Source organism: Mycena indigotica (assembly GCF_014461135.1).
Source record: "Mycena indigotica strain 171206Taipei chromosome Unknown Mind.scaff0003, whole genome shotgun sequence".
Taxonomy (NCBI): Eukaryota; Fungi; Basidiomycota; class Agaricomycetes; order Agaricales; family Mycenaceae; genus Mycena; species Mycena indigotica.
Window position 1 is genome coordinate 216,183 of NW_023503002.1, and position 27,879 is coordinate 244,061.

The 27,879-nt window shown below is 51.7% G+C and overlaps 8 protein-coding genes across 8 annotated transcripts; 3 read left to right on the forward strand and 5 right to left on the reverse strand.

Moving 5' to 3' along the window:
- Positions 1-1,068: 1,068 nt before the first annotated feature.
- On the reverse strand, positions 1,069-2,176 carry MIND_00294600 (GATA zinc finger domain-containing protein; the record flags this gene model as incomplete). Its single annotated transcript, XM_037359808.1, has 2 exons — positions 1,069-1,949; positions 2,023-2,176. The coding sequence occupies 2 exons, from the start codon at positions 2,174-2,176 to the stop codon at positions 1,069-1,071; spliced, it is 1,035 nt and encodes a 344-aa protein (XP_037222693.1).
- A 4,667-nt stretch (positions 2,177-6,843) lies between these two features.
- Positions 6,844-9,354, forward strand: MIND_00294700 (uncharacterized protein; the record flags this gene model as incomplete). The annotated part of the gene is made up of 12 exons (XM_037359809.1): positions 6,844-6,857; positions 6,910-7,038; positions 7,098-7,365; positions 7,404-7,569; positions 7,618-7,707; positions 7,758-8,015; positions 8,062-8,500; positions 8,627-8,892; positions 8,939-9,059; positions 9,112-9,193; positions 9,243-9,283; positions 9,333-9,354. 12 exons carry the CDS (start codon positions 6,844-6,846, stop codon positions 9,352-9,354), a joined length of 1,896 nt encoding a protein of 631 aa, XP_037222694.1.
- Positions 9,355-13,333: 3,979 nt separating this feature from the next.
- Positions 13,334-13,931, reverse strand: MIND_00294800 (uncharacterized protein; the record flags this gene model as incomplete). Its single annotated transcript, XM_037359810.1, has 3 exons — positions 13,334-13,588; positions 13,652-13,848; positions 13,913-13,931. The coding sequence occupies 3 exons, from the start codon at positions 13,929-13,931 to the stop codon at positions 13,334-13,336; spliced, it is 471 nt and encodes a 156-aa protein (XP_037222695.1).
- Positions 13,932-14,252: 321 nt separating this feature from the next.
- MIND_00294900 (Fe2OG dioxygenase domain-containing protein) lies at positions 14,253-15,800 on the forward strand (the record flags this gene model as incomplete). Its single annotated transcript, XM_037359811.1, has 10 exons — positions 14,253-14,445; positions 14,500-14,591; positions 14,640-14,890; positions 14,944-15,028; positions 15,077-15,171; positions 15,238-15,244; positions 15,293-15,399; positions 15,456-15,484; positions 15,538-15,641; positions 15,699-15,800. 10 exons carry the CDS (start codon positions 14,253-14,255, stop codon positions 15,798-15,800), a joined length of 1,065 nt encoding a protein of 354 aa, XP_037222696.1.
- A 343-nt stretch (positions 15,801-16,143) lies between these two features.
- On the reverse strand, positions 16,144-18,647 carry MIND_00295000 (Laccase I; the record flags this gene model as incomplete). Its single annotated transcript, XM_037359812.1, has 17 exons — positions 16,144-16,193; positions 16,246-16,304; positions 16,362-16,398; positions 16,458-16,596; positions 16,652-16,672; positions 16,726-16,875; positions 16,925-17,263; positions 17,324-17,429; positions 17,489-17,651; positions 17,701-17,712; positions 17,761-17,828; positions 17,879-17,912; positions 17,964-17,974; positions 18,031-18,189; positions 18,240-18,365; positions 18,421-18,552; positions 18,616-18,647. 17 exons carry the CDS (start codon positions 18,645-18,647, stop codon positions 16,144-16,146), a joined length of 1,638 nt encoding a protein of 545 aa, XP_037222697.1.
- A 1,110-nt stretch (positions 18,648-19,757) lies between these two features.
- MIND_00295100 (uncharacterized protein) lies at positions 19,758-21,611 on the reverse strand (the record flags this gene model as incomplete). The annotated part of the gene is made up of 6 exons (XM_037359813.1): positions 19,758-19,838; positions 19,888-20,497; positions 20,552-20,798; positions 20,850-20,953; positions 21,012-21,081; positions 21,134-21,611. 6 exons carry the CDS (start codon positions 21,609-21,611, stop codon positions 19,758-19,760), a joined length of 1,590 nt encoding a protein of 529 aa, XP_037222698.1.
- Positions 21,612-22,801: 1,190 nt separating this feature from the next.
- Positions 22,802-25,791, reverse strand: MIND_00295200 (uncharacterized protein; the record flags this gene model as incomplete). Its single annotated transcript, XM_037359814.1, has 3 exons — positions 22,802-24,779; positions 24,848-25,638; positions 25,711-25,791. The coding sequence occupies 3 exons, from the start codon at positions 25,789-25,791 to the stop codon at positions 22,802-22,804; spliced, it is 2,850 nt and encodes a 949-aa protein (XP_037222699.1).
- Positions 25,792-26,103: 312 nt separating this feature from the next.
- On the forward strand, positions 26,104-27,662 carry MIND_00295300 (uncharacterized protein; the record flags this gene model as incomplete). The annotated part of the gene is made up of 4 exons (XM_037359815.1): positions 26,104-26,267; positions 26,316-26,489; positions 26,534-26,702; positions 26,751-27,662. The coding sequence occupies 4 exons, from the start codon at positions 26,104-26,106 to the stop codon at positions 27,660-27,662; spliced, it is 1,419 nt and encodes a 472-aa protein (XP_037222700.1).
- Between the last annotated feature and the right edge of the window lie 217 nt (positions 27,663-27,879).

Below are 27,879 nucleotides of genomic sequence, written 5' to 3' on the forward strand. Positions count from 1 at the left end.
TTGCCAAATGGGGAACATCATACAAATGTTTTCGGACATCAATGTGTCACAGCCCCCCGGGCCATTCGAATTGAATAAAATCTTACAGTACCCACGCTCGGAAGACTTTCATGCGGCCAACCTGCATCGCTGTTCCGTTTACGTTCCACATGAGCCAGTGCCCATGATGCTATGCTTCATTGAGCCTGGGACTTCAAGGAAGCAGAGGCGCGGCCTGGCGGGATAGGAATAGATGAAACCCAACACAGGGCAATATTATGACTCCATTTTCTAATTTCTTACAAATACTTGGCGTGCGCAGCGATGGTGTGCCGGTCTTCATTAGCACCGCAAGTATGAGTTGGGGATGAGCAGCAGTCAGTACTGTTTCACAATAAATTTTATGAAGATTCTTGGAAACTACGCGTCACCGCCGATCTCACATCACAGTAAGTACAGTCTGCGATCAGATCAGCGCCAAACGAGATTTATCAACTGCATAAACAAACTCGAATACGCAAAGGAACATTATATCTTCCCGAGCGCTTGCTGATAGACACTGACACGGGTCCGAGGCCCGCCGGACCGTCCCGGTGGGCCAGTCAGTTGACGAATGATGCATCGTTGTGATCGAGGGAACCGCCGGCTACCGACGATAAGGATTAGCCGCCGACCCGCCGAGCCGCGCATCGGCGCATCAAAGAAACCTGTCACCGATCGACTCGGGATTGTCGCTTTCACCGACTCGGCTGTCAAGCATAATCATGAGCCTCAGGCAAGGCACCTCTTTAACGCCGCCATGTACAGATAGTCAGATTCGGTCCGCTTTGCTTAATCTTTGATGTACCTCGCAGTGGTCGATGATCATTGATAAGTACATTGGAGCGCGTCGCCTTGTTTTCTCTAGGTACGCATAGTAAACAAACAGTGCTAGATAGCAAGTACAAGTACACTGGACTACGGCACCATGCGCACTGGGCGTCAAGGCTCGTTCCAAGTTTTCGAAAAATGTCCCAGTTCTATCGTGGCTTTAAATACCGCTCTACCCGGGCCCCGTCCCAACCAAAGTAAGATCGCACACACTAAGCATTACCGAGTGTGCTTCGTGCGTGGCTTGATTTTATTTCTCCTCAGGCTCAATGGACGCTCCTTGCCCCGCAGCCGTTGGTAGACCCCGCATGCATTGCAGACCTGCTGGCCGGCCTTATTCCTCCGCCAAACACTTGTCTGCCGCGTTAAGCAGTGGCTGCATTTGGGCCCAGTATACTCGCTGTCGGGGATCCGATTGATCTCGTCGTCCGAATCGTCCCGGTCAGCGTCGATGAGCTCTTGGGGACGGAGTTTGTTGCGTTGTTGGAGGTAAAGCCCACATGCGTTGCATAGTGGGCGCTGCGTTTGAGGCTCCCGTCGCCACAGCGGAGTGGTGGTAACATGGCAGTGGAAACACTCCTTCTTGGCGGGAGTGCCGTCAGGGTTTAGTGCTGGCCCACGCGAGCGAGAAGGAGCAACGGGAGGAAGGGTTGGGGCGGTGTTTGTTGATGGGGAGAGGAAGTAACTGGAGGGGGATGTTGAGCCAGACGAAGTCGTGGCGTCAGAGGCGCTGTACGGCGAAGATGGGGTTGTGTATGGGTTGTAACCGCCGAAGTCCGCCCAGTGGAGCGGTGGAAGGGTACGATGGTCATGACTCTGAAAGCCGTAAGATGTCCAGTCATCGGACACGCCGCCAAACGATGTCAACGGCTCCGCAACGCCGAACGAGTCCAGCGGAATCAAACTGCTGAGGTCTATCGAAGGCCCACTAGCATTCGATGAGGGATAGCTCAGGCCTGGTAGTGTCGAGGATGATGTATGGGGCGAGAGGGATAAGACCAATGGTGAAGCACTAGCGCTGCTGGTCGGGCTATGGTGGTATACCGAAGGGGCATACGACGACGGAGAAGAATCTCGGGTGCTTGTAGTGGTGCTCGATTCTGCGTGGGAGGAAGAAAGAAAGAAGTGGGCGTCAGTCTTCTGTGGTGGCGTCCGTCAGCTAATAGCACTCACCATGATCGTAGAAGCGCATTGAGAGAGGAAGGGGTGCGGGTGGTAGGGCGTGGAGTTGCAAGCTAAGATTGCTGGGCGCTGTCGATGTTGGCCGTGCGTCGTCACGGTCGACGAGCGCCGGCAACGGAGCAAAGAGTGGGGATTGGAGGGACATCGTTTTTCTGGGCCAATAGGTCGACACTGGCAGCGAAGAATGGGTTGAGAGCAGCACCAGACGAGAATGCGAATGGGAACTCCGCCCATTTATACCTGGCCCTACTTTTATAGCATGAAACTGGTGTAGCGCAAGCCTTCAAAATGGTGACTACATGGTCGTGGAAAAAATAGAGGACGTAAGGGGACGTGAGTGACAGTTCGTGATGCTGCCATGAGGCCCCGATCTAAGATTTTATCGGGCCAACACCGAGCCGCTTAGCCGCGGATATGGTTAACCCCAAAAGGAGACAATGCTACTTGTGGTACCGAAGGTGTCGGGAGTCTTGGCGGATTTCGAGTTTCGCCGTGTTTCTTCAGTTTGACCACTCAGGTAACCTGGAGCAAGTTGAAGGGCACACTTTATTCTCGACAACTTGTCCAATTTGAGGAAACACCAATTTGAAGCACGATCTCACTTGTCCTGATAAGCTTTACTTTTGCTTGTCCTTACGGAGAAATTCCAGCGCTCAATAGTTGAAACCTGACAGCGAAGGACTCCACCGAGAATGAGGAAATAGGAACAGAAATAAAAAAGATTGACGCTCGGCGTCGTGAAACAGAAGTAATCTCATGCTTGATTGTTGCGATGCGCTGGACGTTGCGCTGAGGTGCGCTCCCGACCAGCGACGGTCGTCGGAGGAATTCGGAGTCTTGATCACAAAAAAGGCAACCGAAAGGATCGTCGCATCGGAGGCAACGGCGTCGTTCGTTGTCCGGTGTCGCTGGGTATTTTCACTGATGCGCTGACGCCGGCGACATAGCCGAAGCAGCAAAATTAAAAGAAATTCCAATTCGCATGATTTGAATGGCTGGCTCGAAGTACCTTGGCCGCCGACCGACCGACCAACGACATCTCGCGTCCCGACTCCGTGACACCGCTTAGACATCGAGTATTGATGGCCACGGCCGTCCAAGTTCGTCTCTCCTTTGGCGCGGGAGTTAATCTTGCAGGTGACTCGCTATTGTTGATAGTTCCTGCCCAGTGCGCACTCATCCTTGTGGATCGTTGCTCCTACAGGTGGAGTTCTCCTGGACCAGTGAATCGGAAAACTTAGCTTCCATTGTTATTGTTCGACAGATTGCAGTGTGCAGCCGCGCGACAACCTGTGTAAATATTTTTCCCTTTTGAACTTCATGACTTCGTCCAAGAGTTGAGCAACTCGGTCACACTGGCAGACAGTCAAAAACTGACCAACACTGACGATGCGGTATACGTATAGCGACGATGAATGGCCGATGGAGAACGTCAACGAATGGACGAGGTAAAGCAAAACTGTCGATCTATCGATCTCTATCCGTCCACTTGTTTTTCGAATCTCGAAAAGAGACATTGACATTACGTGGGTGTGTGCATATATCCCGGGGCGGGAACTGCCTTCTGTTGTCAGTCGTGTGTCGCTGCGCACTGCCAGCTCAAGTGGTTCTCTGTCTCATCCAGCGGTCTGTGAAATGTGGAGGTGGGACACCACAGAGCGTCCGGTCGTTCGCAAATCAGTCCATTTCGTATGGTTTGCCTGAAACGCGTTGAACGGAGAAACATTCAAGTCGAGTGAATGCCATGATCCACGAGAACCATTGACGATGTGGAGTCTAGATCGAAAAGGCAGCGCAATAATAATACCACAACGTGAGCGAGTAGCGGAGCGATGGCGACGGATTCGGGTGCACTTGACGCATGAAATGGGCATTCAAAATAAGAAGGACCACAGAGATATATCGGTAGCGCAACGTGTGTGGACGTCGCGCAGGCTGCCCAATCGCTCTTCGGGTCCGGAGTTGTAGTTCGGCATAACAGCAGAAGGAAAGCACGATCGTAAGAAATAGCAACTTCAAGCAACGACAGTGCAATGTTTCTCACGTTTCTCGAACGCCTCTTCTTTGATACCTTCAATGTATGTCCAATGTCGAATGCCGTTCTCTGTACGATGAGCCGGCAAGATAGCTAGAGGCCGAAGACATTGATTAGTTCCGAGGAATAGTGCAAGGGCCATGACCGAATCAGCTTACCTCATCGAGGGTCGTAAGGCCCGCCATAGTCCCCGATATCGAGTAGATAGGGCAAGATAGGCGGCAACCGAGGGCGGCAGCAGATACGTCCCAGAGACGCTAGCAGGGGCTCGCTTATTGAATTACTGCAGTTTTTGTTCTCTCGTTTCCCAAGGCCCACACTCGGACTCGGTCTTGAAGAGGCCATGACTCCAAATCTTCAGAATTGTCCGCTCGCCGCAATTGAGTTATATGAGCTGATATCACCGCCGTCCAGCCAGCGACCCATTCGCGCCAGTCATCAACGAGAAGAGCTGTTGCGCCGTGTCTGGGAAAAAGGTTGACTGTATAGAAACGACGGCCTGAGATCAGCGTGATTCATCGCAGCGTTCGACGGTTTTCCGTGGTCAAGTTCCAGTTCAAGTTGCGGTTGAAAGTTGTTGCCCGCAACGATGTCGAAGTTCATATCCCGTCGGGCGAGGTGAACGGGTGTCAATGGGCCACAGCTTCGCTGTCGAGTGTCGCGGGATTCGGGAGACAAGGGCGGAGCACCATGAGAAAGTCGCGCCGTGATTGTTGAGGCTACAATCATGAACCTCAACTCTCACTTTCACGGTTGAACAGTTCTCCCCTCTGCCGAAGACGCGCGTTTCCGAGACCGCCGACTCCCTCGAGTTGGGGCTAGACTTTCGAGTCTACTTGGGTGTTGCGTTATTTCGTGAAGGGGATAGTATGGATTCATGGGGTGGAGGAACCCGACGCAGATGCGGCAACGCGACCACATTGCTCCAGAGCTGCCTGATCACCTCAAGCTAACGCGGATGGAGCCAGTCTTCCGGAGGAGATGATAGCTGAAGAGGCTCAGAGGAGACCCTTCGCACATCTGGAACGCAAACATATCTGATCGGTCCGTTACTCGCCGGACTAGTCGCAACACCGCTTTGAATGGCCATTACGACTGGACGAGTCGCGCAATCGGAGACTGTCCCCGCCCTCAGCCTGAGAATCATCATCCAGCGTTCCCTTGGCGGAAGCGCGAGGCTGACCGGAATTGACTGAGAAATATCCTATCTGGGGCAAGGCGTACCATATCAACGTTCGTAGAAGTATCAACCGGCAGATTTGTGATTGCCTCCGTTGAAACTTGACCAGGGGTGCGTGTAAGCAGGCATATGTCAATTGCATGCATGCACAAGAAGATAAGAAGCCCGAAAGGCACAGACTCCACCCGCGTCGTTTGACCTTTGTTCCAAGAATGGCAATTGTCTTTGGTGTGGGTGGTGTGCGTACTACGCTGGTATCAATCAAGCTGTCTGTTATGCTTGGCGTTTGCGTTGAGTACAGTCGGCGTTGGGATAATGGCAGAGGCACTGGCAGGGGCTTTGTGAGGCGGCGCGTACGCTGGTCCGTCCTGCACCCGTGAATGTCGGTGAGTTCGGTGCCTGCCCATGAGGCGAACCAGTCGGGGTAGGAGAAGTTGCAAGAGATAGAAGGCCGACAGAGTAGGTGATGATGGGTGTTTTTCGGGGAGAACATACAATCAGAGTAGGGAAAGGCCTTCCAGAGGCAAATCGGGGAGGGGACAGTTCAGAATTGAAGACCCAAGATAGAAAGGGTTGCTTGTGTCTTTCTAGTAGGTGTCCGATTCGGAGCGAAATGGAAAGCTGCGGCGTAGCCCGGTTCGCCGCCGATAAGGAAAAGCTTAAGACCGAGCGTGTGTTTGTTTCTGGTTGTTGCGTTGGCTTGTTGCGTTGCTCGTTTTCTGAAGAGAGAGGCGGCGCCGGGAGTTGTCAGGCGGGTGAGCGGCAACAAAACGCCGATCCATCGCGACCTGCGCGGGAAATTATGACCAAGCAACGAATCCGGGGTTGATTTCCTGTGAAGGGGCACAGCGGCGATCAATTGCGCAATTGATTGTTGGATGACCTCACAGCCCGACCTCCATGGACCAAGCATAAAATACTTGCGTGCACCGCCTTGATCCAAAAATTAGCGAATAAAACTTCAGGCATTGATGTAGCCAAGATGTAGCACCATGTTTTTCGCGGAACACCCGCTGTGGTGGCAAATACTAGGCTGTCCAATAATCGATATGAAGTTGAAATGAACGTCGGTAAGGATGGTCACAGACATAGCTAGGCAGTGCACAATGATTTGTGGGCACAATGTGGGCATTTAGCTCCATAGCAGCAAGTAGTGCTAGCAGTACCAGTTCGTTTTTTGTCGATGGCGTTTTCTTCCTTCAAGTCTTTGTCAGTGAACGATGTGAACAATGCAATTCACATACAAAGCCCGGTGCTAAAAGCTGTCGAGCTCCTCCTTTGCATATCGTCGGAGTAGCGCTCCCCGCAAGTCAGCGTTGTGCGCCGACATACGACCGCCCCAATTGAAGCGGGTCAACTGGAATATGGGCGCCCATCCGCAAGGACAATAATCAGAAAGTCAAGATCGGCACGATAGAGTATGGAGACTCAATGTCCGCTTGACTGGGTAAGCATCTCATGGCGTGGTGTGAGAGTGTGCGATCGACGTCGAAGGAGGAAGGGGCAAGGAAGGAAGAGCACGTGCGATTTCCCATGTGACTGATTGACAGATGTCACGCCTGACACACCTCCTTCTCCTCCACTCACTCCGCCGAAAATGGCCGAAAAAGGGTGCGTCAGAAACGGTGGACAGACTTTCGGTGTTTTGACATGAACAAAATAGCTATCTGGGCGTCACTCCTCCTATTTCCGTGGCGCAGTCGACCGACCGTGAGCGCGAAATTACTGGGTCCCTTATGGAGGAACTCCGTCGGCAGAATTCGTTTGAGAGTGAGGAAGAGTCGCGCAGAAGGTACGGAGGCTTTACCAGTCCTTTGCTTGACCCATCTGACATGTCACTATCGCTTACAGGGAGCTCGTGTTGGGTCGTGTCGCCGCTCTAGTCAAGAAGTTCGTGCGCGACATTTCTATCGCTAAAGGTCTTTCGGAAACCGCTGCTAATGCTGCAGGGGGGAAAATATTCACTTTTGGGTCCTACCGACTCGGCGTCCATAGTCCTGGCTCCGACATTGACACGTGTTGCGTCGTCCCCAAGCATGTTACGCGGGAGGACTTTTTCAACGTTTTCGAACCAATGGTGAAGGCATTAGAAGGTGCCACAGAGGTTTCGGCGCGTCCTGTTTTCTCCATCTCCTCTACTTTCTGAACTGCTTCCAGGGTGTACCAGACGCCTTTGTACCAGTCATTGGCGCCAACATCTCAGGAATTTCGATGGATTTGCTTATTGCACCACTAGGCATGTCATCCATACCGGAGGACCTGTCGCTCAAGGACAATAATCTTCTGAGGAACTTAGACGAGAGCGTAGTTCGAAGCGTCAATGGTGCGTTTCCAAGTACCCTTGGCTGGAACATATGCTCACTGAATATAGGCACACGTCTCACCGATGAACTTCTCCGTCTAGTCCCCAATGTTCAAGTTTTCCGCGATGCTCTACGCTGTATCAAGCTCTGGGCTCAACGTGTGTTACTCAAATTACCTTTCACATCCGGAATCTAAGACCCTCTCTAGGAAAGGCCATCTATTCCAACAAGATAGGTTACCTTGGTGGTGTTGCGTGGGCCATGCTTGTTGCCCGTATATGCCAGCTTTACCCAAATGCTGTCGCTGGTGCCATTGTTTCACGGTTTTTCACTGTCATGTCCAAATGGTATTTTCCTCCTCTTAACATCTCTGGCATCTCAATTACAACTCAGGCAATGGCCGCAGCCTGTGCTCTTAAAGCAGATCGAAGAAGGTCCATTACAAGTGAGGGTCTGGAACCCCAAAGTATGTCATCATACTTCTCTCCCTGCGAGTCGTTGACTAAGACCAGGCTTCGAGCTCTATCCCAGCGACCGAGCCCATCTCATGCCTATCATAACCCCAAACTATCCCTCTATGTGTGCGACACACAATGTCTCCCGTTCGACACACGCTATCATGGTCGAAGCCATTGAGCAAGGTGAGTGTCGCGCCGTTTCTATTACTGTCGATGCCATCCGGCGCTCATGCCGTCAACACAAACGCCTCGGTGCCTTCATTTTCCCCCACTTCATAACAACATTGGACACCTGTCTTTCTCCCAGTTTCTATTCCCATCTTCTGCTCCTGCTAACGCACGTTTTACGCACAGGCGCCCAATTACTTGACAAAGTTCTTGCCGGTGATGCGAACTGGGCCGAACTCTTCACAAAGCACGACTTTTTCCACCGATATAAGCACTACATTCAAATTGTCGCAATGACGCGAGATAAGCAAGCGCAAGTAAAGTGGTATGTCGCTCGCTTCTGATGACCGAAGACTACCCCCCATTCAAATCTACGCGCTGTCTTCCTCTGTCTTCGGCCCTCCCATATTGACTCCTGTCTTGTCCATATGCTGACTCGCTCTCTGTTTAGGTCCGGTACTGTCGAATCAAAAATGCGGCACCTCGTCGGCCGACTGGAGTTTGTGGATAATCTCCGCCTCCCGCACCCATTCGCCAAGGGCTTCGACCGAGTTGTTCGGTGTGTCGACGAAGCACAAGTCAACGCGGTCCTTCGTGGTGAAGAAGCTGCTGGCCCTGATGCAGAAGGAGATGTCAACGATGAGGCATACTCTGGTGCAGACCATAAGGTGTTCTTGAGCTCATTCTTTATCGGGTTACGCATAAGACCATTAGAAGGTATTCTCTTTCTTGTTCTAGATTATTGGCTAACCTTGTTGTCCAGAGAAAGAAACCATTGCTCGCCGACTTGACATGGGCGTTCCGATTGCTGACTTTACCAAGATGGTCAAGGGCGACGCTTTCGACGAAGCCAACATGGGTATAACCTTGCGGCATCTCAGACGGTGTGTTGCTTCGATACCGCAACCTTCCTCCTAACGCTTGGCTTGCCTTCAGTACGGCTTTGCCGGGGTACGTGTTCGATGCCGGTGAAAAGGAAGCGCAACAGGCGCTCAAGGTTCTCGGCAAGCGCACCAGGGTAGGCTTGCTATGTCTCGCGGTGGAGTTGCTGCTGATCACCTTTACAGCTTTCGTCAGCGGGTGAGACACCAGTAGTGAAAAGATCACGGTAAGCACATTTATTGATCTGTGCATATAGCATTACTTATATATTCCAGCCTTGTCGCTGCGACTGCATGAACAACACAACTCCGATTATAATGTACTCAGACATCGTTGTCAGACTACATAGAGTGATGCATTTTTTGTCTCGTTCAACCCAAGCTTTCGATGATCTTATGTCAGTTACTCCAAAGGAGCGCGGGAGTGTTAAAGCAACCACTGCTTTTCCTATATCGTGCTGGGGCCTCGAGATCAAATTTACTCGGCTCTTGCGCGTTGCATTCAGGAAGCATTTGTCGGTGTTACAGCGCAAATCCGCTAGTACATGCACACTTTCCGAGTCCTCGGCGGTGTCTTGCCATGGCGAGGTACCGAATCGGTACCATTGCTCCTTCTTTGCCTTTGCACCAGTCTGTGGTATCGGTGCTAGGTTGTCGGGCTCATATGTCCGACTCAATCGCAAGCGTCTACTCGGCCCTGGTCGGCGACCCTCGTATTTCAAGCTATCTATCTTGCCCATGGCTTTCATTTTTATCGAGGATATTTGAGAGCAAACGCTCGGAGCCCGCTGCGGTATGAGTGCTGTGGGTCTAGGCTCATCCGAGCCATTACGAAATCGGGTCAGACTCGGCCTCCGACAAACGCCGGTCACCCAAAGCTCTCAGGCGAAGATTGACGCCTGCGGGACGCCAATAACTGCAGATAGCTTAATGCGACCTCTATCGTCCACAACAGCCTCAGCATTTTCCGTCCTTCCGTCCCTGCAGATCTCCAATGTTAATAGTGCTTCGAGAAACGGAAATTGCCTTCCTGGGGATAGACTTGCGGGAGAAGCCGACTCTTTTTTGTGTCTGCCCGCGAAATCGGCCATCAGATGGGAGTACGACTATCTTATCGGCGTTTCCCCGGATTTTGAACGGACCCGGGTTGAGACTTTCCGCGCTCTTTCCAGCCATGAATGTCGGTGCACTGGCACGAGCCATGTTACCACGACAGGAACGCCACTACTCGACGTAACTCAACGCTCACGGATGTCCCCGAGACCGGGTGCCAAGAAAGGCACGGAAATTCTCGACTCCTCAGATGCCATGCTACCTATCTTCCAAATCTGGCTGCGGTTGATCCCGGCGGAAGCTTTTTGTCGTGCGGTCATCTATGTTTCATTATCCACCCTGACATTAGTGCCCCGACCCGACGACGGAGTGTTGGAATCCATTAAATCCGTTTCCCCGCTAGGCTATATCGGGAGTAGCTCGTGGACCTCAAGGGTTATCTACCCACCTGGACACCGAATAACTCGAAATTGGCGTCTTCACGATGGAACTTATGCTCCCAACCACTTGGGGCCAAGTGTTCCGTCGGTCGGGGACACGGGTTTATGCGGCGATTAACTTGGATCCGTCACCATCTTTTTTAAATTTGAGCCATCGGAACAAAAAAAAAAAGTGCTATTGAAGGCAAGTGGAGATGTCGCTGGAAACTTGCTGTGACCCTGCTACTAATAGGATTGGTGGAGAAATTCAGAGAGGAGCATTTACGCGGTAATAGTACTTATGTATGCCAGTGCCAATGTAAAATCTATCACTGGCAGCGCGTTCAAGTTGACTGACAAGTGCGACGAGCTACAAGACTCAAGCACCACTAGTAGGATTGGCTCCAAGTTGCTCAATGCGCATCGTACTACCTCATCAATAAAGCAATTGATTCATGCTAGTGCCTCCCGGGCAGCGTTAAAACCGGTTCTGAGACTCCGTCTGGCAGCCCAACCCAAGTGGATAATACACTGGATATTATACCTTGCCAGTGAGCCCGCGGCGGGCCCGGCCGACAACCATTCAAGACTCCGCTTGGGGTCCGGGGTCCTAGTCCAAAGCTGCGAAGGCGTAGTCAAGATCTTCCCTATACGATGAGGTTATTCCTCAGACGTATGTTCAACTGAGCTCATGAGGCGACGGATCGTGGGCTCAACAGTAGACCGTCTGTCTCCGACTGAGATAGAAGATGGAAACTTGATTGATGCAAAGTGTATGCACTTATTTCCAATGGTAACACGGGTACAGCCATCAGGAAACGCGGAGCAGAAGTAGTCGCCAGGGCGTAGACGGCGCCAGTAATAGTTGACCTGATAGGGTTTGAAAACAGCGTACTAGTAACCAGAGACTCGGAGAGAAATCAAGGCGCCAGTGCCAATAGACCATGACAGACTCGGACTCAGACCACCGAAGCTTCATAAATGACGGGAGCTAGATTTACCACTCCACTGATAGCTCAGTCACGGTAGCATACCGCTTTTGAATGCCTATAACATTGTTAATAGTTAACACACATTTATTAATGTGCGTGTGATCCGGCTGATAGCGTACCTGTTGGCCGTTGCGGGTCCTAGGAGGGTTCAAGGCGGACGAGCAAAGGTTTTTGCGGTGTAAGCTCACCCCGTGGGTGGTTCGTTGAAGCTCGACCAGCCCTTTATACGTCGTGGAACTGTTGACATGCACCTCGGGCATCGATGGCTGCCCTCCGAGCCCGAATCAACGCCGAGATGCGCATACTTGGTATTGTTCGTACCCATTCCGCTCGCCTTTATGGATCCTATCCAACTCGTATATAACATCGAATAATTGACGCTGCCGGTTCAAATTTTTGGCAATTAGACTTAACACCATCCTCGCAATCATTGATCGGCGATCAGCACCGGCGATCATATCGGACCTTGAAATCAAATTTGAATCAGATAATCATGCATCATTGCTGCAGGGCGAAAATGACATCATGACGGCTCCCACGATCCTTTGGGCAAATCGGTCTTCCAGGTTGTGCCTTGTTGTGCCAAGATTCGGAGGCTTGTAGCCATTGAAGTTCGAGCTCAGACTCAGGGCAGCATCACGTCGACTCAGAAAAAAATAACAGTCTTCGACGCCATGCGCTCCAGATGAGAAATGTGATTCCACGGGTGAAATACACTGCCGATCGCAACTGTTTGAGATGAAGTCGGCTAGGCGGCAAAATCCGCACGGCGAACACATTCAGCGCCATCGCCAAGGCCACTGCGTCAGATAATTCCGAGCCCCGTAGACATCGGTGACAGCGACAAGTGACAGACTCCCCTCTTTCAAAATGCTGGGAAAAATCTGGGGAAACCGACGATCTATCATGGCGGTCTAGCAAATGAGGGACTTGGAGCTTCGACTGAGCTTCGGTGTCGCCCCTGTTCCTGATACTCCCCTTTCGATCTCGGAATCAAAATAAATCTCAGGCTCCGAAATGTTTGCAGGGTCACGGTAGAAACAAAAGGGTCACGGTGACGGGGACAATCTCATAACCGAGGGCAAATCTTTGTTGTGCAGTCAACATGCAGCTGATCCTCGCGACTTTTTGTCGTCTGTCTACGGCGGAGCAGAATATTTTTAATCCCGGTTGGATGGGCCTCTCCAAGTTGTATCGATATCTGACTCCCAGCCCCGCAAGGCTGTGGCCTCTGCGCTGCCCATCTCTGGACCAGCCAGAGGCTTAACGACAGCATTCGGCACAAAAGTGATGCCATCATGATCTTCGATGATAACTCGGAGCCTCACGACTGCCGGTGAATGATCATTGATCACCATGTTCGTCAAGCTGAGGGACTTCGACGATGGTTGTCTCCCGCCCCAATATCTGTGCAGAGTATCCAAAGGGGATCCGCTCGTGTGGGCGCCGCCATACAATCGGCGGAGGAAACCGAGGTACATATGATGAGAATAGTGGGCCGGCGTCGGATGACATCGGACGTGATCCTACTTTTACACCCTTTTGAATATTGGAGTTCTAAGTTGATGGCAAAAAGTTCAATATGGTACACTCTGTAGCTATTTAACTCATCAGTAGTACACTAGGAGGTAAGTATAGTACTAATAACCGTGCAGTAGGTAGCATAAATAACACTGACGAGTCCACGATCCCCGATACGATGAATGGTAACTGTAAGGGCACTGAAACGAACAATGAGGCTAGCTGTATTGCATCGTCGGCAAACTTGAATAAGACGGCTTCAAAGCAGACTGCGTACCTTCTCAAGCCACATTCAAGCATCGCTAGAAACAAGCTGGTTGGTGTCCGAGCCTTCTTCTTCCTCCTCATCTGCTTCAGACTCGTCCGAGGGTGGTGGTGCAGCACTCTTGGGTTTCTTGACGGACGACGACATGGGTTTGGTCTTCGAATCGGATTTCGTAGACTTTGGCTTGTCCTTAGCTAGTGTCTGCTCCTTCTTGGCTTGTCGCTTCTTCGGCGATTTACCGCGGTTGGGGTTTTCCGGCGCGTCGCGCCACATACCAGCAACCTAGAAAAAAGCACGATCAGCGGAGGGGTACAGACTGAGAGAGAGGGGGGAGGATCTGCGTACCGCTGCCATCGCGTCCTTTGCCGTCTTATCGGGATTCGCCTCGCGCCATGGCTTCATGTTCTCCTTCACGAACTTGTTGTACGCCGAGGGCTCGCGCTTGGGCTTCTCTGCTGCATCAGGCGCCTTCTTGTCGCTCTTCGTGGTCTTCTTCGTCTTGTTCGTCGCGTCTTTGGTAGCTGTCTTCGTCGACTTCGTCGCTAGAATGCGGTATGGTAAGTGGCACCGTTGGAGATGACATGGTAGACGTATAAGACCACTTACTGGACGTGTCTTTAGCCATGGATATGAGACTTGGATGCTCCTCGAAAGGCTAATACGAAGGGTGGTGGAGGAAAAGAAACAAGACGCGAGTGTCACGGACTGTTACTACGATCGCCCATGTCGGAGCACGTGATATGCAATCCTTTCAAGTACTAGTACTTGGCCTGCCCGGGAACGCTGTGTGGAGGAAATGCCCTGCTCTGAGTGGTGAGGGCCATCGGCATTCCACGCAGACCTCTTCTTGTCTTGATCTGCACCAGTGCGGTACCCGTGACCTTCATCACCTCACCTTAACGCGTCACGTAGATGAGTCATCAACAACCATCTTCGTCTTTCCGATATGAGTCCAGAGGACGCTTTCCAGGAAATACCCATCATGTATGTTTTCCTTTTCCTCGCTTCCGCACCGATGCCGCTAACATCTTCCCGCATTCACAGCGACCTGACAGATCTCGGCAGCCCCGACCCTGGCGCACGCCAGGAGCTGGTAGAGAGGGTCAAAGACGCCTGCACACGTGTCGGGTTCTTCTACGGTGCCTCCTTTCCGTGTCATCCTGCCGTCCATTAACTCTACACGCGCAATTTAGTTAAGAAACATGGTATACCGCCCGCCGTATTCGCCCGCACCATCGCTGCCATGCGGGCCTTTTTCGACCTCCCGCTGGATGAAAAGCTCGAGGTACGTTTGCACTGCATGCCACCAAATGCTATTAACACAGCTGTCTAGATAGAGAACAAGAAATCGCCTAACTTCAAGGGCTATAGCCCCGTCCTCTCGGGGAACAACGACCCGAACGGTGGGGGTGATCTGCAGGAGGGATTCGAGTTTGGGTACGAACTGCCAGATGTCGTCGACGATGGAGGGGCATCATCGCAAGCCTCGCGACCTCTACAACCCACGCCTCAGGACGTGATGTCCGCACCGAATGTCTGGCCCGCTTCCCTTCCCGAATTTCGTCTTGCTGCATTGGAGTACTAGTGGGCCGCTCCTTGCTCCTTATTCCTAGGAGAAACTAAATAATTCACCCTAGCCACCATGCATTACAGCTCGGCCGCCAACTCTTTCCGCTCTTCGCATTGGCTTTGAATTTACCCGCAGATTTTTTCGCTGATAAGGTCAGGCTCCGTCGTATCGCCGAAGAGACAAAAAATGAACAGCGTTAGACAAAGCACTCTGCGGCGCTCATGAGGCTGCTTCATTACCCCCCTCAGATCGGTGAGGTCGACGGCAGGGTCATTGGCATCGGCGCACATACTGAGTACGTGGCTTGACTAATGTCCTCCCCGATCCCTCCTCCCCCAAATGAGCACCGACGGCCTGTCAGCTGGGAGGTAAGTACGCTTTTCACCCGCCGCGGCCAACTATAACAAGCGCAATAGTGTTTCACCATCCTCTATCAACAACCGGGCATCCAAGCGCTCCAAGTCCTCAACTCGCGCAAGCAGTGGATCGACGCGCCGCCGATCGAGGGTACTCTCGTTATCAAGTGCGTCCCTCGCCGTGCTACTGTCTGACCCTTTAAACTAATCAGTTTATCCGCAGCCTCGGAGATGAGCTCGCCAGATGGACCAGTGAGCATTTTCCCACTTCTGGTCCCCTTGCGCGACTCGAATGCGGTTTATAGACGACGTGTTCACCTCCACGGTCCACCGCGCCATCAACCGCAGTGGCGTCGAGCGCTTCTCGATCCCGCTGTTCTTCGGTACGGACTACGATGTCCGGCTAGAGGTGCTTCCCCGGCCCTCGTCACCTTTAATCTCAGTTCATTAACGCCTTCTCTATCAGCCGATCCCCAGCTGCGTCAGTCCAGATCGCCCGGCAAAGTACGAAACGATTACCGCGGGAGAGTACATCCAAGGCCGATTGAAGGCGACGTATGGTCACTGAGATGATGTCGGCGAGCGTGGTGGAGCGATGTGGAGAGATGCGGAAAAAGGCTTTCACAACTGCCCGCTTAGGGTTCGATTCGGACACTTTTGATACCTGCGTTCGCTATGAGAGCTTAGTGTTCCTACTATTCTGGTGTAGACGAGTTAGCTATAGCTTCAATACTGGCCTTCGGTATCATCAGCATATGTAGTATTATAGTAGAGCTAGTACATGTGGTCTACGAGCCATTATCGCAAGATATAAGTAACACAAAAAACAAGCAGGAAGCCCAAATTAGTCAACAGTCCAAATCCAGTCAATGCATGTATTGTGACTGCTGGTGATATGGAAGCGCTATCTCTCAGTCCTGAGCGCTTGCGTCGTAGATAGGGCAAAGCTGGTCCCAGGCGTCTAGAAACATAGAATCAGTCTTGCGCGACAACCTAGCAACAATTGGACACACAAGGTGGGTTCTCTTTCTGGATTCCCGGAATATTTTCCGCGAAGACGACAGCCAAACCACTGACATTGTAAATTTATGTTAGTATCGATCATGGTTAAGTTGACTAAAGAACGCACACGTCCAAGTGCCAGTCGATATGACAGTGCAAGAACCCTGCGTTGGTGGTGTCCCCGATCAGCGCGACGAATTGAAAAGGAGGAGAAAGGTCGCACAAGGCCCGCTGTTGTCGGTGACGAACCGGAAGGTGGTCAGGTCCGAGATCGATGCGCCGGTCGAGACAACGTCCCGGATCGGTGGGTCGATGTAGTTGTACGACGAATTCCCGGCGCTGCGGACCACAAAGAAGTTGTGCTGGACCGACAATTTTGAGTGTCATGTCCCAAAACCAGCGTAATCGCAGACTTACCCCGTGAAGATGAAAGGGATGCTGTGTCAGGATATATGAATGAAAGGGACAGGAAGATATACAGAGAAACGCACTGGAGCGCCGATGGAGCCTCCAGGAATGCTGACTTCGACGACCTGGTTGGGCTTCAACTCGATGATGCTGTCCTTCGGCATAAGTTCCTGCGCTTTCTTTGCTCCTGAGAGTATCTGCAGCAAAACAGGAATCTTCGGCGGTACGAAGCTCTGCAGCGCTCAATTACAATTGCGCCATACAAGGACAGGACTGTCTTACTGCGTTGTTAATCTGGAATGTCCCATTCGGTCCGAGCGAGATCACCAAATTGAGATTTCTGTCCGCCTTCCCCGGAGCATGGACACCCGGCACGGGCGTCTTCACGAGAGGCTTCAGGTTGTTTTCAATCAACGGGAGCTTGGACGTGGTGTTCTGTGTCGTAGGGTCCCGAATTGGCGCACCGACGTAGCGCAGAATGGCCGAATTTGTGCCGTTGGCGAATCCGTGGTTGACCCCAGGGAGGGCAAGTGTAGGCTCTGCACGAATCCAATAGTTGTCAACGGGCTTGTTGGCATTGAGGACAAAGGAGTAGCGCTGGCCCGCGACTGGATTAAAACACTCAATGACACAAAATTAAAAAACGAGAGAGGAAGACTTGCATATTTGGATCGAATCTACTTCGAGAGGTTTGTGGTTAACGCCATCGACCTCGATGATGGTCATTGTATGCCCATCGATACTGAAAATCCAGTTGGGATCACATGAAATTGAAACCAAACGGAACCTGAGGAGGACGTTGAGCTTAGGCTGAAAGGCACCACCGTGGTAAGTAAGACCACTAACCGATATCGCTTATGGGGAGAGACACTGATGACAGCAAGCTTCGAAAGAGGGCCACCTAGATAGCGTCCAAGACCGTTGATCAGGGTCGAATTAAGTGCGGGGATAGCCGGATGGGATGGCGCTGGGTAGTGGTACCAATCAGCAAGAGTGATAATCGTGGTTTCTGTGAATTTCTTGAGCATTCTGCGTGGCCATATAAGGCATTGACTGACCATCGTCGATATCTAATCGAAAGGTTATACTAAGGGTATATAAGACTTGAATGTACATACCGTATAAGTGTTTTTGCGGGTCATTGGGGTCATAAATCACAAGTGGACCACGGAGACCATCGCAATATCTGGTAAGGACACGATTAAATGTGTGCCAATGCGAATGTGATGGACCTACTGGGTCGACAAATGGCTATGATACCAGAAGGTTCCTAGTTTGGTATGTCAATGAACGGGTATTGAAAGTGAATCAAGATCGGGACCTGCTTGTCCACTATTGACATTTGGCGCGTCAGAGAAAGTTCAGTGTGATGTGAACGTAGCACTTACGGGGCCTTGAAATTATACAAAAAGGAATGTTTTGGTGTGATCGGGCATTCTGTCGTAGACTCGTCGTCAACACCCAAAGTGTGTCCGGACAATATGTACTCACGAGTAACAAAGGCTGGCCCATCTTCCCAAGGAGTTCCCGACTGGAAAATGCCATGCCTACAGGGGTATCTTAGCGATTAAAGTGATAGCCAGTAAATATGTCATACCAGTGAATACTTGTGCTCTTGAGCATGGTGCTATCTGTCAGATCGTCGACGACATTGAGCTCGAAGTTGCTGCCTTTATTGCCACGAATGAGAGGGCCAGGAAAAGTCCCCCCAGCCAATACTGCCCTGATTACATGTCAGTCAATAAACGATTTCAAAACATAAGGGAATAACAACTCACGAACGGCTGAAGCCATCTGGCGCAATAATTTTGTTGACGATTTCAAGCTCAGCAACAGGCCCAATTGCAGCGTAAGCCACAGAGACGGAGAAGAGAAAGCTCCAAGCAGCGTTGGCGAAGCAGACCATCGCACTGCAAAGAAAAAAAAAAGGCGGTAAATGACTGGCAATGGGTGGACCTGGAGAAAGTGCTCACTAGGAACGCATTTTATGTACCAGTCCGTGCATTCAATGGAGCATAAATAGCGCTATGTCGGACGCAAATTTGTCCGCGAGCACTGAAAAGAGCACATGGGGTGAACTTCATTCTGGTGGGCGTCTGTTTCAACATTTGCCACAAGGAAAGCGGGGTTGACCGGTCATGGTACACATCTACCGTGAATGGACAGTAACAAATGAGTTCACAATGAAACAAAACAACGACGCGCGGATAGATGCTTACTCACGAGACAAATCCTTTGGATGTACCAACGACGCAGCCTTTGTTGATGAGGATGGGTATGTGGTGAAGGGATATTGACAGAGTTGACCTGCGTTTTTTGAGAAAGATTTCAGCTGCGGTGGCGATCTAAATTGGACAGACAGACCGTGGCAAGGATGGGTTTGCACTCAAAGGATTTGACAGCATTGAGCGTATAAATAGCTGCGGCCGTGTGCTATGTTTGAGCGTGAAACTGAAAAGGCACCATCAGCTTTACAATCGGGATGGCAAAGAAAATATTCAAGTTGAAAGCTCACCGGACACCTACAGACTTCAATGGCGCTACCCGTGGTAGCACTAGTGCGACAGCGGCGTCGTTTCCAATCTTGGGTTGAGACATCTGAGTCGGTAAAGCCAGCTTTAAGTTGAATGCGCTGTCCACTGCGATATGATGTCCTACGATTCTAAGTTGTATCGGAATGGTATGCTAGGAGATAGTTCTAAAGCGGTGTTGGTGAGCTGTTCCTAGCGGTATGGAGAAATAAATACCTACATGGCCACGAGCGGCGACGGGAACGAGAGAATGAATGTCGAGAGCAGAGTGAAGGTATGGTTGAGGAGGATGACTCAGCCGGCGTTGATCGGTCGGTGCCATTGATCGGCCATCCAGGCCCATCCTTCATTATTTTCTGCGCCAGATTATGTTCTGCGGTAGCAAAGACGGAGTTATATGGTATGGATAAAGGAACTCGCTCTTTTCGTTTCACGATACTCTCGATGGGCGAAATCTCAGGCTGTATTAGAGTATTGTAAAAGTACCGTTACTTAGTACTACTAGTAACTACAGTACTAGTAGTACAGTTCACTGACAGCAAATAAGTAATCGGAATGGTTTGTCTATCGTCCTGTTTGAGTGTCTACCAGAAACGTGTATTTTGAGGGTCCAGCTTTCTATTATGCATTCTGAGTAGGACGATATTCGAGGTTAGACTCGAAAACTAGTCGATTCGTCAGTGGAAAAGTCACTCTTTGAGGCAAAAAACGTACTCCGTTCCCGACGAAGACCTCCGCTCTCTGACCAACAGACATATCCACCGCCTGAGCGACGTGCCTGCCGTCCCACGAGAGGGAGAGTTCGCGGCTCGTCCCAACACCATCTTTCCAAATCCCGATTGTGAGTAGGGCCTCAACGAGTGACGCGAGCCAGTCAGCATGGGCGTTAGTCATGACATATACCCGCGTCAGTGGTGACAGTTCGGAGACCCTGCGAGCGTCAACAATACTGCGCACTTTGTCCACGATATCTTGCACAGATGGTAAGCAGTGTCGAACTCCGTTTTCGTCTTTGGGGGAGGGTGTTTTATCGGGGAGCTCTGGAAAGCGGTTGAAGCCCGTGAATACGTGACCGTTACCGACAGCCTCGGGACACCATGTCTCATAGTCACCGCGGCTGACGTGGAGAGCCAGGAGGCCCGGTATTGGAGCTTGCGTGTCGAGCATGACTCCCGGTCCAGAAAACTGGAACGCCGCCGGCATAAAGTGGGCCAAATTCGCGAGCAATTCTCCGAGAACCAGTGAAGACCAGCCAAAGTTGGCCAGGATGGGAGAGGCGGACATGGAGGGGAAAACATCCAGCACGCGTTCCGTGTTGGTCAGCCTGTGCCGTTGGATGGGTCAGTATTGTAGATCAGGAAAGCATAAATGCACTCGCTCGTAGGTAAAGAGCCCCGGACTGTCCCTCCTAAGCTCGACACAGCGCGCATCGATCTGGTGCAACTCCGCAACCCAGCGGTCGACAATCTGCATTGCAGTCGGGGGTTGGGTAAACGTGTCTTGTATCTTTCGAGTATCAATCACGACGCGTTCGGACTCTGGGCAGACTTGGAGGTACCACTCCCGTGAAATAGAGAGCGGGATGTTTTTCGACGATGCGGGCATTGGGCTGCCTATCATGGGGCCTGAAACAGCTTAGTATGGAGCATCAAGCAACTTGAAAAGGCAATGCAGACCAAATATCAGGGCGGACAAAGGGATTCGTGACGGAATAAGATGGCCATTCCAGGTAGTAATTTCTGGTCCTTCGCGATGCCAGGTGTAGTTGTCGAAGACGTATCTGTCGACGTCGCGGGCAGCGTTAACCCCGTGAGAAAGAAGAAAGTGGCTGGACATACGCTCTGTTTGCCGCGTAAGCCAAGTATGCGTTGAGGACCATCTCCTGCATATAGTTGCCCCAGCCAAACCCTAAATTACAGTGATGTAAGGCGCATGAGAAAGCTTATCGTCGACCACATACCCGACCCATGGTTTGCGAACCAAAGATATTTTGCGCTCTTCCCATCTGGGGAGGGGGCGGCGAGGTCGTGCTGGGGAAGTAGCCTCTCGTGTGCATGGTAGAGTTCGTAGAGGGGAGGTTGTCTGGGAGGCGGAGGCGAAGGAGGTGCAGGGCAATCGTCCGACTCGGGTTCAGCGGGAGACGGCGATGGCCGCGCTGGCGGTAGGGATGGGGAACTCGAGGTTTCTGAGATTATAGGAGGAGAGTGCCGGGGGAAGAAAAGTAAGAGTACGACGATAAGCCAAGGGAGGCTCAAGACAAAAATTCCGCGCCAGCGCAGGCTCCATCCTGCTATTTCACGGCCCTCCGTACGACCTCTCACTCCGACGGGGCCAATAGCTGACTGAGAGGGCGTGTTGGTGCCGAGAAGGAGCTCGTAGTCATGGGGGGATGGCCGACGAAATCGTTTCGAGCGGAGAAGTTTCTGAACGAATTCCATTCAGAGTGGAATTTCTGGGGAGGTGGAAGAGTCGGATTGTCATCCATCTCTGTGATGATGGCACAACTGGTATGCAAACAATATTTTTAGGCCGAACGGGCGGCTCGATAAGCTTCTCCGCCAGAAGTACCCACACTCTCGACTGCCAATGCTTCCCTGCTTCAGTGCATGACCCAGATGCTCGGGAAAATTCATGCCCCAAGTTCCTAAACCCATGCGATGCTGCAAGCGAACTGAACGCCGAGCACTAAGTCGACATTTGATTTGTGCTGTCAGTGACGACCAGTAGGGCGACCCGCAGAAATTCTCTTATTTGGATTGCAAGCCGTGAGGTTTGCGCATGTTTTTTTATCCCGGGCCGCAGGCTGCGCGGCTGTTGTACATGTTTCGACATTGATTTCGTCCTATTCGAGGTCACGATGCAGTGCCAATGTCATGAGAATCAGCTCTGAAAGCGAAGGTACATATCAACCCTGGAATTCTTCGGATAATACGGCTGGTGCACATAGGTTTGCTTGCTTGCAGTTCCCGCCAGTTGGTCTACGTCTGGGAGTACATCGGATTTGAAGCACTGTCGGACGTGAATTAAGCGGATCCTTTGTTATCGTCCCGCATTTTCGGGAGTCCATCCGCTTTCTCGTCAAATCTCGGCCAGAACTTCGGGTTGTCCTTGAACCGAACTTGGAACTTGGAGGCTTGGAGTGCGTAAACAGGTGAGCCCACAGGTCATAAATGGCTTGATTCAAGACCAAAACGTCGCAAAGAGCTCGTCAGGAAGGATACATGACGTGAAGCTGCTGGAGCCAGGACGTCGGGCCGGCCGTCAGAAACTTGAATGGAACAGGTTAAGTACTGTTGACGGTGTCGGACTCGGAGTCATGGTGCTGCATAACCTGACGCTGGCTGGCGGCATGCGCATTGTATGATGGCCAGCCATGACCATCCAAGCGCCATTGAGCCAAGAGCTTGCCGCTTTTCAGTGAGGGATTGGTTGATGATGGACGCCTTAGACAAGCTTGGTCAGCATCACAAGTCACGTGGTGTCACTTCAAAAAGATAAAAAAAGAAGAATAACTACCAGTGAAACCCCAAGAGAGAGCAACCTAGCACTTAAGCAAAGCATTAGTATACAGTAGATTCTACTACGATAACATTTCCCTGAGTTTGTAAATGAAGCGGCGTCCTAAATTCTACTCCACATCCCCACCCAAGCTTAAAGTAGCACTATTAATACTAGTACCGTTTTGCCCTCCAGGCGGACCCAGACCCAACCCAAAGCCGCTCGGACGCCTTCCACGAGCAGCCCTTTCTCCTGCTGAGCCCAGGCCGAGCATAAACACACCCGACACAGTCCGTTGCCTAACCGGCTCTTTCGCCAACCCTAACCCTGACGGCGATGCAACATGGTTACCCCCAACGAAAGCGGGCATGGGCACTCGTAGCCCTAGCCCCTCAAACGGACTGCGCGCTTCTGTTTTCGGTCGGGTTCTTGCAGGAGTCGAAAGTGCAGAGAGCGACACCCTAGTCGAGCTTGGACTGCCATTCGCTTCCCGCCGTAGAGAGCCAACACTGGCCTCCCGCCGTAACGAGTTGGGACTCGTCATTAAACTTCCGAAAGTTTGTGCCTCGCCTGGACCAGGAGGAGTATAGTTATAGCTATACGTGTATGGTGAAGAAGGTCGCTTTATATTCGAAAACGTCGGTGTCGATGACGAGGGTGAAATCGACGGTGTTGGGGACACAGGCGAATGCATTTCTCCCTCCAAATCCACTTGATCCAACTCCCCATCCATCAACCGCTTCAAAATTTCCACGTCGTGCTCTACATCCACCACCTTCCGCCTAAAACCCGCTTGCACGCGTGTCTCCCGTTCCACAAACGCATTTATCTCGTTGTGCCCCTTTTCGTTGGAAACATCCTCTTGTCGATGCTGGATATCACCAACCGCAATTGCTTCCCAACCTCTCCGCACAACTTCTCCATCCGCAACACATATTTCCAGTTCGACACGCGCGTCTTCGGTGTAGTCGTGTAATCGCTCGAGGGCCGCATTCAGAACAAGGTCTTTTTGCGTTTGAGTTTGTGGAGCCTGGGCTTGCAGACGGCCTTTCAGTTCTTGTAACACCAAATGACATTTTTTGAACGCATTTTGGAGTTCCGCATATCGTTCTCCCGCAATGAACAACGGGACAAGGAGAGGATTCTCTATTTTCGGCTGTGATACTTGGGTTGGCGAATATAGAGTCTCTAAAGGAGGTGAAGATGAAGAATGACGTCTGGGAAGAGACGACGAGGATGATGCTGAAGCAAAAGCGATGGATATATTTGCGTTGGAAGGCGAATCTGGAGTCGGATGCGGTGTCAATTCCGATGCATTTGTTGTGTTTGGTGGTATTGTGGTTGCGATTGGCCCGACCGAAAGGGCTTCCGGCATTGTGGACTCCGTTGGGAATATACTCGAGCTGTCTGTAAAACGAGGTGGTGTCGGAGGCAAAGATGAAAGTTTGGCGTCTATGTTTTCAAGGGGGCCCATGGGTGAGAGTGAATCCTCCGTGTTGTCGAGTTCCTCTCTGCTGACCACAACCTCGAGGTCGTTATCATCGGGCTCTGTTAGCGGCATTTCCGTGCCCTTTTCGGATTCTTTCATCGCTTGGCGAGCCTCTGAAACGTCCTCGAAATCCATCGTTTCGTTCTGCTTTTGACTCTTGCCGTCGCGATCCAACACCGCCTTATTTTTGGTCTCCTCTTCTAGCTCGCCCACCAGCATCTGGACAGCATTTTCGAGAAGTTGCATTCGACCCTCTTTTCCTTCATTCCCCTGTCCATCGAGCATGACCAAGATTTGGGCAAGGGCCGGCTCCATTGCATCAGCATTGTTATGACTTGATGATAATGCTTCCTTCAGCGAGTCCACGACCCGCTCTTCCCTCGCGACAAGTTTCATGCGCAATGCAACTTCCCTTCGTCGTCCCACAGTTTCTCGCACCAAAGCGCCACCAGATTCGTCTAGTGCCGCTCGCAATCGTTCAATGTCGGCTTTGGCAATCGATAATTGAGATGCAAGGGCCGATAACTGAGCAGTGAGTGTAGAAGTAGTGGCAGTATGTCTTTCTCGAAGAGCGTTGAGGGAGGAATGTAACGATTGTGTGGTTTGCTGGGTGAATTTCCTAAGCAATGTTCATTAGGATTTATCCATGTTATGAAAATGGGGGGAAGAGAAACTAGGAAAACGCACATGTAGCGCTCGACCATGCCCGCTGCACTTTTATCGTCTACTTTCGCTTGCTCTGCCTCGAATTTGGCCTTGGCCAATTCTTCTCCGAGTTCCACCGTGAGGGCATTGGCGGCGCCGAATCTAGCATTTGTCTCATCCCGTTCTTTTTCGAGAGCGTTGATTTGAGCAAAATATTCAGCAGCTTGCGTTGTTAAAGCGGACTTCAACTCTGCTAACTGGGTCTTTTGCGACTCGATGGTCTCCTTGGGCTCGACCAGGGTGGTAGTGCTGTCTTGAAAAGTCTTGATGACCGGGCTTGTGGTAAGCGATGTTGTGCTTTTGCGGCCCTCGAGCGTCCTGACGAGGCCCGCGTACTCTCGCACCACCAGATCGCTCAACCGTGCCTCCTCTTTGGCGCTGTCCAGTTCCCGTTCCCGTGTGTTTGCCACCACCCGCCATTCTTCTTCTCTGGCCCGAGCACGGGCAGCAAGCGCGTACGCTTCGCTCGCGGCATGACCCGCCTCGCGAGCGGAGTTGGTTTGGGCAACAAGGGTTTGGGTGGCCTCTGCCAAGGACGATTCCGTCAGCGTCAATTTGGCAGAAAGGCGGCGAAGTGAGAGGGTTAATTCTGCGACCGTCTCTTGACCGTTTGGCGAGGTTTCTGCAGTAGAAGGACTGGGATTGGCACGCAGAACCTCGACCTCCGTGCTAAGAAGTGCATTGTCTGCCTCAAGCTGGGCGACGCGTTCATTGAGGGCAGACGTGGAGAGTACGTGATGCTGGAGGTTGAGTGCGGAAGCGTGGGCCTCTGTCTACTTCGCGAACGCTCGTAAGCTTAAGCCGGACCGACGAGTGTAAGGCAAAAGGCTTTAAGGCAAACTTACCTGGAACCGGAGAACGGCAGCGCGCAGACTAGTAAGTTCTTCGCTGAGAGGATGCCCCGCTGGCAATGAGTGGCCCGACATCACCCGCTAAGATTTGCAGAGGATGCAATCGGTTTTGCCTTTGCTTTGCTGCGGAAGGAGGAAGGAATGATACCCGTGACCCACGCTGAGGTAAGCCGACCTCCTTTAGTCAACCACTCTTGTCAAGCTTCCCCTTGAATGCTGCCGACCGCGTCATCCTCAGCCGTTGTGAAGACTAAGTATATGGCGCTGGCATCTTCTTTGGCGGCGCCAAACGAGCGTATTACGCAGCGACTAAGCAGCGATTTGTGAAAGCTTTCGTCGAGAACATAAAACTGAAGCAGCTGCAGAATCTTCTTCGGCTTCCCTTCAATGGACTCCTTTCCCCATCCTGCTCGACTATCTCAAGGCCTTGTTAACATCCCCGGCTCAACACCTCAGGGTGCCACACTAGTCGCCAAACTGCTGTACAAAGACTTTCATGAACACCATTGCTTCTTCAATGACGCCTTTTTCCACGACCATCTGGCGCACCAGTACGTCCGTCTAGCATATATTCACCTAATTCTCACCTGTCTTGGCAGTCTGTTATCGATGTACGACCTTGGTGCATCCGAAGAGGCCATCCAACACATGAATGATTTCGAAGTCAAAATGCAGCGGAACCTTCTACACGGCAAAACGGAGACAGAACGGATAGAACGAAAGGCTGGGGCCATTAATGAGGAAAACTGGAAAGATACCTTGGGCGAGAAAAAGTCCGTTGTCTTGTCTTGTTGAAACTGCTGCTAACTACATACAGCGCTCGTCTTTACGCTGACTACCTCGAGTTTTTCGCTCAACGCATTGCGATTAACGGTGTCCCCAGAACCCTGACGAAATATCTGTTCTCGCCCGAAGCAAACGGCAATGGTGTCATGATGCTTGCACGTTTCTTTGGCGGGATTGTGCACCCAATCATCCAGGCTGCAGTATGTGCTGCTTCCTTGTACTCCAGTGCACAACTGAGCATATTTTAGTTTGGAATTGAGTTTGGTCAGAACCACATGGTCGCACAAGCCCTTGCTCTGACTGCCCTCACCTCGCCCGAGGGAGCTGTTGTCATGGAACCGTCTGGCTTGCCCGAAATTATAACTACAGCCTCTGGGGTAACTTCCACATCCCTACTTTCTCTGCTCCGTGAATTTTACGACCACCCAAACATAACAAACATGCCGTTTCCCGGCCTGCCTGGCCCTGGCGTAACTTTCGCCAAGCTCGTCGACTGGGTCAATGGGAATCCTTCAAATGGAAGTACGATTCGCGACATCATCTCTAAATGGACATTCGACCTTGCCTCATCCACAGACATTGAGTCAAAGCTGGACGAAGCGCTCTGGCAATGTGCGCTCTTGGTCGGGGGCATTACGCCTGCTGGAAAGCAGCCTCGAATGGACTTTCTCGTTATGCACCTGCTCACGTCCGCCCTTGGGCTTCGTCCCATCATTTCCCTCCTTGAAACGCCGCTTCAGAAGGCCCAGCTCTTGGTGACGCATGCTCGCTCGTCGTTGCTGGTGCTTCTCCTTCGAGGAACGCCCAAACTAGACTGCTCTGTCGTCATGAAGCTCCCATCAGTCCCAAAACACGTCATCCCGGGCGCCAGCGTCTGGTTCCCGCTCATCGCGAACGCCAATCTCCACACCGAGGTCCACGTCGTCAAGGCCATCCGCGCACTCGTGTACGCCGCTCAACGCCTCGGAAATACAGAGGCAGGTGGCATGCCCGGTGCGGTCGATGCTGCAGGAAAGGAAACACATCCAGGTGCAAAGAACGTCGACGGGACAGTCTTCATCCGCATCGCGGCTGTGTTGACAAATCAATTGGGCTGGGTCTCGCATGGGGATGCAGAAAAGCCCTGGGACTTTCGAGGATTCTGGGCGGAATCAGGCTGAGGGTTGAAGGTTCCGCTAGACGGCGCTAGTATTTGTCTCGATTTTCACGTTTGAAAGTCCATACTTGGCGTTGAATGAGTCAATATGTCCGAATCGATTAAACTCGTGCAAAAACGAATATTTGTTTTGCGCCATTTGGCCTGAACGAACTTGGAAGGCTGCATCAGCGCGAGGGATTTAGTCACACGTGACCGGTCACTCTTTCTGCTTCAAGTTT